The sequence below is a fragment of the Gossypium hirsutum genome, chromosome A13 (assembly GCF_007990345.1).
Source record: "Gossypium hirsutum isolate 1008001.06 chromosome A13, Gossypium_hirsutum_v2.1, whole genome shotgun sequence".
In the NCBI taxonomy this organism is placed as follows: Eukaryota; Viridiplantae; Streptophyta; class Magnoliopsida; order Malvales; family Malvaceae; genus Gossypium; species Gossypium hirsutum.
This window is the reverse complement of record NC_053436.1, coordinates 85,187,238-85,204,856: the sequence shown is the minus strand read 5'-3', so window position 1 is coordinate 85,204,856 and position 17,619 is coordinate 85,187,238. Positions and strand designations below refer to the sequence as shown.

The 17,619-nt window shown below is 30.6% G+C and overlaps 1 protein-coding gene and 1 long non-coding RNA gene across 47 annotated transcripts; one reads left to right on the top strand and one right to left on the bottom strand.

Annotated features, from left to right (window-relative positions):
• Positions 1–305: 305 nt before the first annotated feature.
• On the top strand, positions 306–1,389 carry LOC121212722 (uncharacterized). The gene is made up of 2 exons (XR_005908075.1): positions 306–475; positions 851–1,389. It is a non-coding gene; the product is annotated as an uncharacterized lncRNA (long non-coding RNA).
• Positions 1,390–11,554: 10,165 nt separating this feature from the next.
• On the bottom strand, positions 11,555–17,619 carry LOC107895092 (uncharacterized). 46 transcript variants are annotated; one of them, XR_005908074.1, is made up of 9 exons: positions 17,256–17,613; positions 15,650–15,700; positions 15,494–15,575; positions 14,258–14,356; positions 14,120–14,163; positions 13,953–14,004; positions 13,275–13,298; positions 12,508–12,696; positions 11,555–11,902 (listed from the first exon to the last, which is right to left on the bottom strand). XR_005908074.1 is itself a non-coding variant. In XM_016820308.2 (5 exons), exons 3-5 carry the CDS (start codon positions 13,321–13,323, stop codon positions 11,676–11,678), a joined length of 459 nt encoding a protein of 152 aa, XP_016675797.1. In that variant the 5' UTR covers positions 13,324–14,356; positions 15,494–15,575; positions 17,256–17,613; the 3' UTR covers positions 11,555–11,675. The 46 variants fall into 46 exon arrangements, 6 of the variants coding, with proteins under 6 accessions (XP_016675797.1, XP_040941996.1, XP_016675798.1 ...); XR_005908062.1 differs by adding exons at positions 15,862–16,079; positions 16,383–16,540 and having other exon boundaries at positions 12,508–12,690; positions 13,275–14,356; XR_005908054.1 differs by lacking the exons at positions 13,953–14,004; positions 14,120–14,163 and adding exons at positions 15,862–16,079; positions 16,383–16,540 and having other exon boundaries at positions 12,508–13,298.

The following is a 17,619-nucleotide window of genomic DNA, read 5'->3' as shown; positions in this document are numbered from 1 at the left end:
TAAATATTTTGGGTCAAATTAGAATTGAAAAATAAATTAAAATGGGGAGTTTAATTGAGAGAATTTAAAATATTAATTACATAGGACCATTTTTCAAAATAAGAGAAATATTTGAGTGGTTCTATGTCAAATTATTCATATTTTTGGAATTTTGGACGGAGAGGATTATTTAGTAAAACAAGGGAATTGTGGGAGTGGCTTGATGGCAATTTCCCCAAATTTTGGAAATCAGGTGGTGGTTCTTCGGTTCAAAAATGTTGCAACCTCCTCACTTCACACACAATTCTCACCCAATTTCTAAGCATTTTCTCTCATTTTTTTTTATTTACAAAGTCCACATATCAAATATTAGATCTCATCTTTATTCTTTCAAAATTCTCCAGAAAATATTTCTAAAGTTGGGAAAACAACTCATTCTAGTTCTTCAAAGATCTTGATCCAATCTTCAATATTGGTGATTCTAGATCGATTGAAGGTATTTTCTCAACTCTAAATTCATTCTAAGGTTATTTTTAATCATTATTTATTATTTAAATTGATTAAAATTGTTTTTCAAATCTTGATCTTTTAGCTTTTGAACATGAGATTCATTAATGGTGAATTCATGGTTTTGAGTTAAAATCCAAGTTTAAATGGATATTTAAGCTCAAATCATGTTTATTAAGAGATTTTTTATCATAAATAAAAGATCGAACTCGTTTGGTTGATCAATTTTGACAAATTTCTTTTTTTAACTAAGAAAATGAGTTGATTTTCTGGAAAATTATGAAACAGTTTGTTTGGTGAAATTGATATTTAAGTTTTGTATTGATAGATTAGGAATGATGTTTAGAAATGATTTTTGGTGCAGAGAAGGTCACTTGGAGGCTGAAATTTGTGTTTCGACTAGATCGTGAGTTTTCAGTAAGGTAGATTAGAGAGGCGTTTCAGATCTATGTAGTTTATGATTTTTCAATTTTCTTGTTGTTAATGATAAACTGTAACATGTATTTTACCTCTGTTTAAGATCCACATCAAGGAGGGGCCACTGTTAATCAGAATTAAGGTCCAAATAGCTACTTGATACACTTTGGCTTGAGAAGCAAAATGTGAATATGAGTGGTTTTTAAAGGCATTTTCTAAACATGCCTATTTACATTTTGAGTTGAGGTTTGAATTGTGTTTCTAGTGATTCAATTGTATCTCAAATGGTTTAGATTTCAAAATTGATTTTAATTTTATGGAAACATATTTGTAAATGATTTATGGAAAAAGTGAATAGAGTGTTTGATATGGTTGATTTAAATTGTATTGATTAATAATTGGAGCATGGATTACTGTATATTACAGCACTTGATGATGATTTTATAGTTGGTTTAGATCTATAGATAAAGACACTTATTGAGTTTATCTATGTTTATATTAAAATTGCTAAGTGACATGCTTTATATTAAATTTTTACATCCTGAATTAAGTGTTTAAATATCAGTGTTTATGCCCGGTGTGTTTGGTTATATTGGCAACATTGCATTGTGGATCCATTGGATATATATGGCATGCCATAGGATTTGTGAGCACTCACCACTACATGTGTTATTTGTAAGCATATGACTTTAGGAGTGTTGACTTTGCTGGAGTGAGTAAGGGAGTGTTGAGTTTTTTTTTTCTCTACTCAATTATTGGCAATTTCGAGGCGACATAAGGGATTGTTGGAAATTTTCAAATATTTATAGTATTCCAATAACTATAAATGCATGGGTGTAATTAATCACAAAGTTATATTATTTAATTTTTTGAAAAAGAATTATACTATTTAAATAATATTATTTGAATAGTTATAATTAAATGAATAGTTATGTGTTTATTTTAAAGACATTATTATTCAGAAAGACATCTATGATGAAAGATGTCTCTATGAAGAGACATGAAAATTCCTATAAACAGGAATGAGATTTCATTTGGAAATCATACCAACAAATTATAATATTCTTTCTTTCCTTCCTTCATTTTCTAATATTATTAGATTATTCTATAAAGTATTACTGCAAAAATCCTTTATAGAAATTGAGTTTCTTGTCATACATTACTCAGTGTGTAGTGGGCTATTCTCGTCAGTGCAAAACACAAATAGTCATTGGCTTCATTGTATCCTCGAGGTTAATTTTCTTGAAACTCGTTTGCACACCGAAGATAGGTGAGGGCGAATATAACCTTAAAGATAGTGGTTTAATACACACCTTGGAGCCTTGTCCTGTTTATTCTTCTGTTCGAGTTCCGTTCGTGTGTTCGAGATTTTCCTTATCGGAGATTTGTACTAACAATTTTAAGGTTAAAATTCATGATGACTACCACAACTCATGAAAGTGGAATATTAAGGGAGTTGGCTTCCAATTTTTGTCAAACTTGATTGGTTTGATGGAGGAAATTTTCGATGATGGCAGAAAAAGATGCACTTTTTATTATCAACTTTGAAGATTGTTTATGTTTTGGATACTCCAAGACCTGACGAGACTAAAAATGAATCTGTTGCTGCAACCCGAGAAAGACAAAAATGGGACAATGCTGATTACATGTGCATGGGCCACATATTGAATGGTTTTTCTGATAGTTTGTTCGACACCTACCAAAATGAGGTCACCGCTAAAGAATTATGGGACAAATTGGAGACAAGATACATGACTGAAGATGTTACAAGTAAGAAATTTCTTGTCAGTCATTTCAATCATTATCAAATGGTTGATGGTCGTTCTGTTATGGAACAATTCCATGATATTGAAAAGATGCTGAATCAATTCAAGAAATATGATATGAAAATGGATGAAATGATTGTTGTATCCTTCATAATAGACAAACTTCCTCCATATTGGAAAGACTTTAAAAGAAGTTTAAAACATAAGAAAGAGGAAATATCTCTTAAGGCTTTGAAAAATCATCTTTGTATTGAAGAAGAATATCGAAAGCAAGATCAGAATCTAAATTCTGAAAATGCCAAAGTGCATGTTACGGAGGAAGTATAGACTACTAAACCATTCAAGAGAAAGTTCAAATAGACTGATAGAGCACCTAAGTTCAAAAAGAAACAAAAGGGTCTATGCTATCATTGTGGTAAGCCGGGACATTTCAAGAATGAATATCGATTTTTAAAGAAGAAATCATCTTCTAAGGCTGATAATAATGAAAAGTTCGTTCAATGATATCTGAAATTAATATGGCACAAGATGATAATACATGGTGGATTGATACTGGAGCAACCAAACATGTGTGCAAAGACAAAAGCATGTTCACAAAGTTCACATAATGTGAAAATGACAATTTCTTGTACATGAGAAATTCTTCCACCGCAGCAATCAAAGGCAAAGGGTCTGTTGAACTACAATTCACTTCTGGAAAGGTTTTAACCTTAAATGATGTATATTATGTACCAGAAATTAGAAAGAATTTAGTGTCTAGAAGTCTGTTAAATAAGCTTGGTTTCAAACTTGTTTTTGAGACAGATAAGTTTATTTTGTCTAAGGGGGGAATTTTTGTAGGGAAAGGGTATATGTATGAGAGTAGGTTCAAACTAAATATTATTAATAAGAATAAAAATACTATTTCTACTTATATGGTTGAATCTTTTTGTTTATGGCATTATAGATTAGGTCATTTGAATTATAGGAAATTGAATGACATGTATAAGTTAGATTTAATTCTTGTTTTTAATAATAATATTGAAAAATGCAATACATGTATGTTGACTAAAATTACAAGAAACCCTTTCCCTAAGGTTAAAAGAAAAACAAAATTGCTTAATTTGATACATAGTGATTTATGTGACAGGCATAATACTCCTATATTAGGTGGAAAGAAATATTTTGTTACTTTTATTGATGATTGTTCTAGATATTTTTATGTATATTTATTGCATTCAAAAAATGAAGCGCTTAATAAATTTAAAGTTTATAAATCTGAAGTTGAACTTCAGTGTGAATCATTTATCAAGTGCTTAAGATTAGATAGAGGTGGAGAATACTATAATCCAAGTTATTTTGAATCCACTGAGATTGTCCATCAAGTTTCATCCCCTTACACACCACAACAAAATGGTGTAGCTAAAAGGAAAAATAGAGTCTTGATTGAAATGGTAAATTCAATATTATCATAGTCAGGTCTTGGATAAGGTTTTTGGGGAGAAGCTGTTCTAACATCTTGTCATATATTGAATAGAGTTCCTAATGAGGAAACTAAAATAACCCCTTATGAATAATGGAACAAAAGGAAACCAAACCTTAATTATTTAAAGGTTTGGGGTTGTAGAGCTATTGTCAAAGTTCCAACACCTAAACGTAAAAAGTTAGGTGAAAGAGGAATTGAATGCATATTTATAGGATATGCACATAATAGCAAGGCATATAGGTTCATGGTAATTGAACCAAATGATTCAATTTTAATTAATATTGTTATTGAATCAAGGGATGCTATTTTTGATGAAAATAGATTTAATTTTATATCAAGACAATTACAGCTACAACAATTGATTCATTCTTCAAATGAGAATGAGATTCCATTGGAACAAATTGATAATAAGGATAAATCTTGTCAAGAATTAAGAAGAAGTAAGAAGATTAAAAAGGTCAAAGATTTTGGATCAGATTTCATTATGTTTCTTGTAGAAGGAAAAGGTGAAAGTATATGCAATAAGATACCTTATTGTTATAATACAGAATCTGATCCTATTACATTTGAAGAGGCAATGAAATCTCAAGACTTTGCTTTTTGGAAAGAAGTAATAAAAGATGAGATGGATTCAATAATGGAAAATCAAACTTGGATCTTAGTTGATCTTTCACTGGGTTCCAAACCAATAGGTTGTAAATGGATCTTCAAAAAAGAAAATGAAGGTCGATGGAACCATTGATAAGTTTAAAGCAAGGTTGGTAGCCAAAGGTTTTACACAAAAATAAGGTATTGATTACTTTGATACCTATGCTTCAGTAGCACGAATTTCTACAATTAGACTCTTAATATCACTTACCTCTATATATAATTTAGTTGTTCACCAAATGGATGTTAAAACTGTATTTTGGTGAATTGGAAGAGGAAGTGTACATGGAACAACCGGAAGGATTTGTTGTTCCAGGATAAGAGCATAAGATATGTAAGCTTGTTAAATATTTATATGGACTTAAACAAGCACCAAAACAATGGCACCAAAAGTGTGACAATGTTGTTTTAGCTAATAGCTATAAAATAAATGAATCCGATAAGTGTATATATAGCAAATTTGAAAATGGAAAATGTGTCATAATTTGCTTATATGTAGATGACATGCTCATTTTTGGCACGGATTTGGAACAAATAGAAAACACAAAAAAAAATTTGTCAAACAACTTTGCTATGAAGGATATGGGTGTAGCAGATGTTATTTTTTGGATTAAAATAACCTGAGATGAAAGCACTATAGCTTTATCATAATCACATTACATAGAAAATGTGCTTAAAAAGTTTGATCTTTTCAACTGTATACCAGCATCTACACCCATGGATCCTCAAATAAAATTAGTATCTAATGCTGGTAGGAAAATTGATCAATTGAAATATGCAAGTCAATTGGTTGTCTTATGTACATAATGACTTGTACAAGACCAGATATTGCATATGCTGTTGGGAAATTGAGTAGGTACACAAGTAATACAAGTAGTTTGCATTGGCAAGTTTTGAATAAAGTACTTAGGTACTTAAAGAAAACTATTAACTATGGTTTGTGTTATAATAGATATCCTCCAGTTTTAGAAAGGTATTTGGATGCTAGTTGGATTACAAGTTTCGAAGATCATGTATCTACTAATGGATGGATTTTCATTCTTGGTGGAGGAGTCATTTCTTGGGGTTCCAAGAAACAAACATGTATTACTGATTCCAACATGGTAGCAGAATTTATTGCATTAGTCGCTACATCTAAAGAAGCAGAATGGTTAAGAAATTTGCTTTATGATGTACCTTTATGGCCTAAGCCAATTTCACCTATTTCTATCCATTGTGACAGTAAGGCTACTCTTGCAAAGGCATATAGCCAAGTATATAATGGAAAGTCTAGGCACATTGGATTAAGACATAGTTATGTATTGACAGATGTTGAAATCATTGTGTGAGATGTGTTCAGTTAATCAAATGAAATAGTTGGTTCAAAGGTTAGTCTACCATACAATTTCGATTAACTTTAACATGTTTTCACTAAGTGAAGGTTCAATCGTAAGATACCTTCATTTATGCAAATTGATTTCCAAGAATATCAAAATCTAAAATATTTTGAAAATGGGGGGAGATTGTTGGAATATTTTCAAATATTTATAGTGTTCCAATAATTAGAAATGAATGAGTGTAATTAATCAAAAAGTTATATTATTTGATTTTTTTGAAAAAAAATTATAACTATTTAAATAATATTATTTGAATAGTTATAATTAAATGAATAATTATGTGTTTATTTTAAAGACATTATTATTCAGAAAGACACATTGATGAAAGATATCTTTATGAAGAGACATGAAAATTCCTATAAATAGGAATGAGATTTCATTTGGAAATCATACCAACAAATTTTAATATTCTTTCTTTCATTCCTTCATTTTCTAAAATTATTAAATATTCTATAAAGTATTACTGCAAAAATCCTTTATAGAAATTGAGTTTCTTGTCATACATTACTCAGTGTGTAGTGGGTTATTCTCGTTAGTGCAAAACGCAAATAGTCATTGGCTTCATTGTATCCTCAAGATTAATTTGCTTGAAACTCGTTTGCACACCGAAGATGGGTGGGGGGAAATATAACATTAAAGATAGTGGTTTGATACACGCCTTGGAGCCTTGTCCTATTAATTCGTCTGTTCGAGTTCCGTTCGTGTGTTTGAGATTTCCTTATCGGAGATTTCTACTAACAGGGGCTGTGTGGCTACACCCCACTCAACTGGATCCAGATAAACATTATATATTCGAATCCAGAGACGGGGTCGGGTGTGGGGTGTTATAGTATATGCATGGGTTTATGTTGTAATTAACTTGCTTACTAATATTCAGTCTAGTGCCTTAAGGCATAAGGTATTATCTCAAGACATAGGGGACATTGTCTCAAGACATGATACCCTTGTCTTGAGACATGAAACTTTAAAGCAAAAATTGGATGCAAGAGAGGCATGTCTACATACATTGCGAGGCATGGTCTCATTGGCTCAACATATTTCCCTACATATTGATAATTTGACTCAAGGTTCGTAACATAGTCCCTCTTTTACCAACCCTAACCCCAAACTTTTGCATATGGGTCCCATTAACATCTCTTACTTGGTTTTTACATTTCGATTGCTCATTAATTGTATGTCAAGCTTGCTTGATTTTAGCTTAATTTGATGTAATGCTTCACTATTGTCTGAGTTACTTCGGCAACAAAATGCAGTGTCATGCACCTAGATTCATTAACTGGGTTGGATGTAGGGTGTTATAGGTCGGAGAAAAGTTTCGGATGAGGACAATGTTATGTTGACGACACCATTGGATGTTGATGAATTTAAGGTAAAAATTTGTTTGATGCATTCATACAAGTTGCCAAGTCTTTATAGACTCAATTTGGCTTTTGGAATATTAGTGGAGGAGATGTGATAGCAATTTGTCAAAGCTGGTTGAGTAGGGGTGCTTTCCCAAGTACTCTCACATACTCTTATAATGCTAAATCCAAAAGTAAGCCTTCCTATGTCTCTTAAAGATTTGCGCCCAATTTCTTTATACAATGTTATTTATAAGATAACGTCAAAAGCCTTGGTGAATAGGCACATGTTTCTAAGAATCAGTCTGCATTTGGTTCAGGTAGGTTTATTATGAGTACTGTGGTAGTGACTTTTGAATTAATTTATAAAATGAAAGGATTTTCGAGTGAAATTTCTATGAAAATTAATATTAGCTGATGCTTTTTAAAGGCGATTATGCTTGCTTTGGGTTTTAATCCTACTTGGACGAATTTTATTATGCTTTGCGTTACAAATATTACCTACTTGTGGGATGAAATGGAACTGATTTCTTTGACAAAGTGATACATTGTTACCATATGTATTTCTTTTATGCGCGGAAGGACTTGTATTGTTACTGCAGGTAAGGTTTATGGTGGTTGTCCAACAATATCTATTTTTCGTACGCAGATGATTCCAAAGAGGTAGAATTTAGAAGCACAAACAGTATTCTCACGACTAATGAGTTGGTGGTTAATTTTAATAAGTTCAGCATTTTCTTTAGCCCAAGTGCTGGTCCAAAAAGTCTGACGAATGTTCTTGGGGTCTATAATGCGCTTAATCACTCGTCATATTTGGGGCTGCCTTCTTTAATTCACTGTAGTAAGAAAATGATCGTTTTTTTTTTGTGAGAGAAATTGTGGCGATGAATTTTTTCCACGTTAATAATTAGTGTTTATATATTTATACCCTATCCGTTTTAATTTGATGTGCTTTAGTTAATTTCTCATGTACTTTTTATATATATACATTTTTTTCTTCTACTGTAGATGACTTTTTTTATAATAATTTGATTTTAACTCTATTTACTAAAATATAAAAAACATTTAAATAGACCAATTTAGGAAAAAAAGATTAAATTACGTATTTACATTAGACTTGTCCATGGGCATGTTTGGCTTGAGTTCAGTTTAAATAATAAAAAATATTTTTAAATTTAAATTTAATCATAAATATATATTAATATAAATATTTAATATTTTTGTTAATTTTTAAACAATAAAACTAATCAACAGGCATAATTGACCTTGAAACGAGTTTGAACTTGTTTTTTAGAATCGGACAATAGTTGGATCATACTCATGAACAACTCTAATCCACACTCCACATGTTAACATAGATCAATTTAATATTTGTATTCAAGTAGCTCGAAAGAAAAAGTTAAAAGTAAATTTATTTTATTAAAATTTAATTTATATTTAAATGATTTATGTTAATACACTTGTATATTAGAAAATTGTTTTTTTTTTTCAAAACCAATAAATTTTATTAATTAATTATATCATAAAGTGGTGAAGATTTTGGATAAGAATGTAGGGCCATCGTTAATAAATTTTAAACTAGATGTGTATTTGAATTACGATTGAGTGATAACAACATATTTTTATCTATCTCATGATTGTTTTTTAGTTGTTTTTTTTTGTCTATCAGTATATATTTTGTTATTAGCCTGATTTAAATAATTAAAACATGATAGAACCTATTTAATTTGATTTAGTAATCCTCAGTTATTTCCAATCATATTCGTTGATGCAACTGTAAATGGTTGTTGATGTTTTGAAAATGAAGGGATGAAGGTGTCATTGCCTCTACCATAAAACCAAATATCATAACTGAGATAAATTATATTAAAATCATCTTAAAATATATAACACTCTTCAAGCTCATGTTTGTCAATTGTGGGCTCGCTTCGAATCAAAAAATTTCTCGCAAAAATTATCAATGGAGTAATTTTGTAATTTTTTTAAACGTTTGGGCCAAGTTGTAAATTAGAAAATATGTCTAGAAATTTTTTGAAGTAATATTTTCAGGGAATTTTGTCTCTACAACTTTCTCTTAAATTTAAGTGTGTGAAAAATAATCACTCAAGACTCTATTTATATATGGAGAGTTAAAGAGTTCAACTATAATTAAACTTCATCACTTTAATATTAAATTTAATCTAATATTTATCTTGATAAATATTAAATCTAATTAAATTAATAGAATATTTATCTACAAGATAAACATTAAATTAAATTAAATATTAAGATAATCACTTTAATATTAATTTAATAAAATACTATTAAGATAAGTATTTATTTTAATTTAATATTAAATCTATTAAAATAATATTATTTTTGAATAATTAATCTGAAATTATATTATCTGATAGAGTCTCACTTTCCGATCATCGGAATGCCGCCGTCGCAATCACTGACGCCCCGAGCTGATTCGGTTTCTGTCGGCTCACTCCGGGCTAGTATGTAATATTTGTATATATATAACTGCATACACATTTATAGATAGCATTTTGTGAATTTTCTTTTTCCTTTTTTTTGTTTTTGTTTAGTATTATATCCCAGTAATTAAAATAATAATCATAACAAATAATAAATCAGACCAGCAAACATTATGGAATAATTTACACTAAAAATTATAATATTTAAATTTAAATAGAGGTTAATCCAAAATTATAATATTTATATTTAAATAGAGATTAATCAGACTGTGCATTAAAGCATGAATATATGAATGCATACAGTAAACCATTGAAGAAATTAAAAAAAAAAAATTGAATGCTAAGGAGATGAACTTGAGGATCAATGCACTGCTTACATACTAATATCATCAATCGTAATGCTAAAACTTGGTGGATTGAATTGTTTAAAATAAAAATTACTGATTAGTAGTGTAATTTTAAAATTGATAAAATCCTATTTAATTGAATGGAAAATATCAAATAAATTCAATGCTGATGAATGTATTTATTTTTCATGATAATAGTAAATTGTAGTTCCAAAGTTGGCCAAAATCACCAAATTATCAATAAATGATGCTACATTAATCTATGCAAACAGCATGCTTAATTAATACAAGAAGATAATAACTAAGGTGAATTAAATTGGAGTTTGACTACTCCACTACTACTGGTATAAATATTGAAACGATTCACACTTTCTTGGATCATCATATTGCAGTTTTTGAGATTTCATTCATTGTTATAACTTGTGCATTCAAATGGGTGGTGGCAAAGGTGGAAGTGGCGGTGGCAGCAAAGGTGGTGGCGTAGGCAACGGTGGTGTACTACAGCAAAACTGACTTTTAGCATCATTTTTTTTAGGCCTTTAGCGGCTTTTAAGTGCCGCTAAAACTATTTGCGTCATTTTTATAAGCGTCGTAAAAAACGCCACTATTGCTAACGCCGCTAAAGATCATGACCTTTAGCGGCGCTTTTCTCACAAACGCCACTAAATGTCATGAAATTCAAAAAAAAATATTATAAAATATTATAAAGGTCATGAAAAATATAAAAAATTTAAAATTCATTATCAAAATATTGAGAAGAATAATATCCATGATATAAATATAAAAATTTTCTATTAAAATTCATTATCAAATTAAATTTTCTATTAAAATTTTAACTTTAAAACTAAATACAAAAATTAATGAATTTAAATTTAGAATTTAAAATAATAAATTAATAACACAATTAAAATTCAAAAGTTAAAACTCAAGTTATCTTAAATATTAAAATAAAAATAAAAATTTAGAATCAAAATTAAAATAAATAATAAAAACTAGATTAAATATAAAAATATCAATAAAATAAGATATTATAATGAAGTTACTTAAATGAAATAAGGACTTAAATCATAACCATGTAAAATATAAGATTTGAATATCCATTCCCATGTGAAATATCAATATTGATTATTTAAGCTGGTAATGAATATTCTCTTTTCTAAGTCAAAATTACAATTCATGTTTTTCTTCTTTCAACTCAAATAAAAAAAATGTTGAAAACAAAACAATTAAATAAAAAATAGAATAATTAGTTGACACAAGATTATTATTACATATATGCAAATATGCAAGTAGGCTATTACAAAACTGGGCATAGTTTTTGATCAACTAATTAATTGATCCTACTGCAGGTTCTAACTATAATCTGCTTAACTAACATACAAACATAAGGCACTCTAATACTTTTTTGCACATAAAATATCTAAAACTCACACCTGAATTCGAATTCAGAGCACATACGGTGTCAACTGCATGTTGATCAATATCATTCTTATTCGCTGTTGCAATGCCTCCCATATGCATTTGTAGAGGTAGGAGCCAGCCATTATGTGCCTTCTGCAAATTGTTCTTGGACTGCAATCTAGTGTAGTTGGTTTTTCCTGTTCCATTTGCCACCAGTCAAAACATAAAAGAGCTATATTATGGTAACTCCATCAGCTTACACAGTAAATTATAGCTTGCATGTTTCAAAGGTATGATTCAATCAGTGGGGATTCTGGTAAAATAACAGTCGTTGAGAAGGCAAATTGATGATAAATTAGATAGGAGCAGAGAATATATACTATATTTTATCTGAACAAATGTTCCTTTCTTCAAATATATTGGAATGAATAATGATTAATTTGCATCATCATCGCTAGTGAAAATCCATAAAGAAAAAAAATGATAGTTAGAATGAAGCATGAGTTATTGATGAGAAATTACAATAAAGAGTAGTTTTGGAGTGAATTAGTTTATGTTAGAAATAAATCATATTTTGCTAGATATGGTAATCAGTATATCCCTTTGACACATTTAGATGTTCATATCATGTTGTATTTTAATCGTTTTTCTTATATATCGTATCCAAAATTATCAAATATAATGTTTACTACAATGTTGCAGAGCACTGAACAGTGGAAAAGAAAGAATGAAAGAAATACGTTTTCTACTAATTTTCTTCCTATCAGGCCATGGTGGATGGTTTAGACAAACTGGAGGTTACCTTGTGTCTGTGCATTAGATTTGGCGACCTTGTCTCTCCACCCTTTCTGACGAGCTCTTATTTCCCACATTGCTGTTAATTTCATTTGAGCCGACAGTGCTTCTTCAGCTTTCTCCCTTCTTCGCACGTCTCCATATCCGAATTGCATTTGTCCGCTTCCTTTTGATATTGTGATGCTAACTTCTTAGCCTCGAGTAAAAAAAAAATTATGTAAAAAATTATAACAATTAAGCATTAGTGACATACAATTAAAGATTAAAATAAAATAAAACATATATGTAACAAATAAATTGTTGGTCAGAAAAAGTTGTAAAAAATGAAAAAAGAAATGCAGTCAACTGGCTCACTGTAAACTTAACTGCAGACTTTGAATATGCCATAAAACATAAATAAAACCCAAAATCACCAATATCACCTTGAAATGAAATCATTTTCTAGATGAAGGTAGTGGTTTTTGTTAATGCAAAGGGTTATTACATTTAATGTTACACTCACATCCAAATTACTCTCGGATAAAAAAATTCCACAACATTAATTATCAAGCAATTCCAACCAAAGCAGTTCATCCTGCATACCAAAGCCAGAGTTACTACTTTATCTTATGTAAGTGTTATTTCACAATAATATTAGTCATTTGCAATCAATCTTAAAATTAGAGGTGATCTAAAAGGCATAGAAAATCAAATGTAAAATTTCTTTGTATTAAGTTACTTTGTCCCATATTTCAATAAATACATCCATCCATGACAAAGAAACAGGAAACTGACCTGTAAAGGAAGCATTGCTCAGTCCTGCATTAATTAAAGATAGAACCATAAAATTAGCTTAATTCTGCTGGGCAAATACCCGATTGCCATCTTTAATAAAAATGGAAACTTGGAACTTTGCAGGGCAACTAGCATAGAGAATGCTAATACAAAGCAACAAACATAATAGAAAGAAAGGCTAACAACAGCTTGCCATGCATGTAAGCATTCATAAAATAGGCATGAGTTTCAACTTTCAATAAATAGCTGCATAGCTACCAAGCAAAACCCTATAGCCAAGGATATGGTGTTCTATTAATTAACAACAGAAACAATATTGATAAAAATGCTAAGTGAAAATAGTATGCCTTTGGGGGAAAATTCACACGAAGAATAAATGCTTCCTAGAATTTACAAAGGAGTAATGGGTTATCATAGCATTGCAAAGCTCATCTATTGTAAATTAAAATTAGGCAGTAACTAATTGAAAATTCAATGAATAAAAAAAGAGGGGAAATCATTTGATCGCCATTCTCCAAGTGTAAATAAATTAGGCAGGAAGCGCATAAAGCACTCATTTCAGATTATAGTTTACTACTACAACATGATTTTGAGGTTTGTGAAACTGATCAAATCCAATATATATGAAACGGAAACAAGTAAGGATTGCAATGTCAATAATGGCTCTTATAAACTTACATGCACTTCCACATGTTGCATGGAAGCATAACTGCATGTCCCCTAAATTAACCTTAATAAATCAGCAACCGATCTAACATTAAATGTTGTTTCACTGAATCTATAGACAAATTTAAAAGTCGATCAAGTAAAAACATACACAAAAATGATAACCATGTGACCTTTACCTTTACAAAGCCTCGTGTAAGCCTCAATGATAAATTAAGCAGCACTTGAGAATGTAAGCCACAGAGACATGATAGGGTCAAAAGCAGGGAAAAGAAAAGTGAAAATGCAATGCAAAAGGAAGAAACTCTAAGGACTACCTTTGCTGAGCTGGAGGTAGAAGTAGAAGTAGAGGGTCCAGCACCAGGCATCTGTTAACCTAAACCTTGCTTAATGATTTCCTGGTGTAACTCTGGAGCCTGAGGTAACAGTAAGAATTAAGAAATCAAAGGTAAGAAGGATTGCAAAGAACAAAAAAAGCCGAACAACATAACTGCACAGGCTCTGGAGCAAGAGGGAATTAAAGGAACTAAACTCCATATCTAAGAATATCCTTTTGCAGAAAAGAATCTCAATTATCTGCAATAAATGCATCACCAAATACATATATATGAGAAAATGAAAATAATATTCCATAGTTAACTCATATCAAGAAAAACTATTAATTTGCACTACTAGTTTGCTAAACAGAAACATGTTGCACTACTAATTTGCTTAAACTTAATGAATCATGACTATTAATTCGAGTCTAGAAGAGAAGCATTATGTTTCAACCTTTCATGGGCAAGGCCCAATATCCAATCCAACACTCACTTTTGGGACATTGCCTAGTTGGACAATGCAAATACTAGGATTCCACCGTTGTGGAAATGTCAAGGAATCATGAGTGTATAAAGAGCTTTGAGGTTTGGTACTAAAAGTTAGCAAATGAATTGCCAAAAACTCATGAAAAGAAAAAATTAAGGAAATACATAAAAAAAACATGACATCTGGGACAAGTGGCTTTGGCAAAAAAAGAAAAAAAGAAAAAAAGAAAATGCAAAACAAAGGAACTAATAGCATAACAAGGGACAAAGAATTGATTGACACTACTATCATCTAAAAATTCAAAATGAAAAACAAAAATGTAGAAGTTCGACATTAAAGGACATAAATTCCAATGTTAAAGAAACTGGACCACAGGTTAAACCAGTTGGTTTGATTGTTTCTTATTTTATTTTTTTATGTTTAAACATTAATTTAATGTAAAATAAATAGTTAATATAATTAATAGTCAACAATAATATGCATTTACCTTAATGGCATGGCCTTTAATTTAAGAAAAAGGGAAAAAAATAATTGGCTTTTTACCTGTTCAATAAATAACTAGTTTTTGATCGGTTTGAATATTACCCAATTTTTAGATAATGTAAGGACTGGACAGGCCAACCTTAATTGGTTTTAGTAATACATTACATGTGGTTTAGCTAGTAATATTTTCTCTGCATAATATTTTTACAAGCTGCAATTGTAACATCAAAGACTAAAGCCAAAAGGAGAAATTGAATGTCACTTACCCATTGCAATTCCTTGGTTCAATGTATTTCCTAAATAGAGAATTTTCTTCATGAGATCCTTCAATTTAAGGGAATTTCGTACCTATATAACCAATACAAAAGTTGTATGATAAGAACGAATAAACACTGCCATCATCAACAACATTAATGATATACCTCATTACATGCAAAATTTACAGTATTTAAGCTCCTTTTAAATTCAGAAACCTGCAGGTGGTAAAAAAATGTAAGAACAGAGGATAAACAAGTGATTCAATAAAAGAGAAAGGAGAAACAAGAAGGAGATTAATTATTGAATAATTTTCATCAGCTCCAAAAAGTAATAAACATGAAAAATCAAAAACTTGTTCAGGTTTAGAAGTTTTTACAAAGATGGATCAAATGAAAGATGTTATTGGAGAAGCATCCAGGAGCTAAATGTTTTAGTCAGAGCTTCTTCATAAAAGTGAATGCCAGAAATTGTTATCTTGTATTTGCTACAATGCTATATGATAAATCATTGTTCTCCAGCACTTCAACTATCTTCTTAATGTTGAGTAAGAATAATACAGAGAGAAGATGCTATAGCCCTCCACTGGTTCTTTCCCTGCACGCCACCTTGCCTTCATCATGCACTACTTTCAAACATTTATATGACATACTACCATAAAACCTAACTTTATTAATTACCAACCTCCACTTAAAATCACAATTGGAGGCATTTCCATCCATTAAAAGTGGAGAATGTCTTAGCTCAACTTCAAGGTAGTGAGCTTAGCAATTATTGTTATAAATAGATTCTTCAAAACCTTCCTTTTTTTTTGTATAGCAGGTCAATGACTGCTTAAAAAAGTTGGATCTATTAATAAAATAATGCTATAAGGGAAACTATCAAGAATATATTCCTCACCACTCCTTTAATGAAGATGACGATATAATTGGAAAATATGGAAACCAGAAGTTTGCTCAATATCTAATCCAAACAACATTTTTCCGAGCAGTGCTCGTTGCGAGGAAAGCGTCTTCCAGTAATTTTTCCCATCTTCCAACAAGTCTTTATTGCCTAGTCTTTTATTGAACATTTCAAAAGAATAATTAACGGTGGCTACAAGCACTAAAATGTTAGAAGGATCAAATTATAATTGCAAACATGGCATGTTTGTAGCACACAAAAGTAAAAGATGATAGAACATGCGAAGCCAGTCAATATCTAGGTTTGGCAAAACCCGGCAAGTCCAATGTTTCAAATATATCATTATCTCTACCGTGGCAAGTGTTTAAAGTCTTACTTGAACTTGCAAACTAAAACTCTATTCAATTTGGGGAATTTGAGATGCCGGATGAGAAACACTTCACATCTGTACAGCGGTGTGAAAACTTCCAGATCTTAAAATAATAACAAAATGTTATGCAACAACTTAAAAAAGCCTCGACTTATTGCTCTTTAATCTTTCTTTATTGGGACCCTAATGCACCTTGGCATCGGAAACTAGTTCACAAGGCAAATATGACTGGTCATAGCTCATGCCTAAAGCTTCCCAACTTCTAACCAGCAAGGGGAAAAAAGGAACTTTCAAGTGCAGAAAACTTTAGCTAACATTGGAAATCTAGCACTATCACACTTTGTTGCTCTGACTATTCATTTTTTCTAGAAGTATCCGTGTTTGATGCATATCCAGACATGAGCATGAGGATATAATCCTCCAAGAATCCTCAAAATACATAGAAAAAACTTTAAAAAAATAAAAAAATTCTAAAACATAAAACATAAAACCTAACTTACTGTGCATAGAATACTGGATGAAGTTCTGCAAGAAGTTCCTTCTTCCCACAAGGAATTACTCCGCAACTGCAGACAAAGTTTTCAACTTCCTTTTCCCTTTATCTTCCTCACCCGTGTAATACCTATTGCCCCATTCAAGTACAACGGAGCCAGAGTAATCGTGGGCACCTTTGATAAGAGCTTGGAGACGTTGCTGTTAGAGAGTTTCTTTATTGAAAAAGGCAACAGAGGGGTGAGATTGGGGGTGTTTTTTGGATACTGATTTTAGGGGAGAAAATTAGGGGTTTTAGCAGTGTCGGGCATGAGAAAAAGAAAATACTTCAGAAAGGAAAACGAAGTTAAAAGAATTATGTTTTTTTGCGGC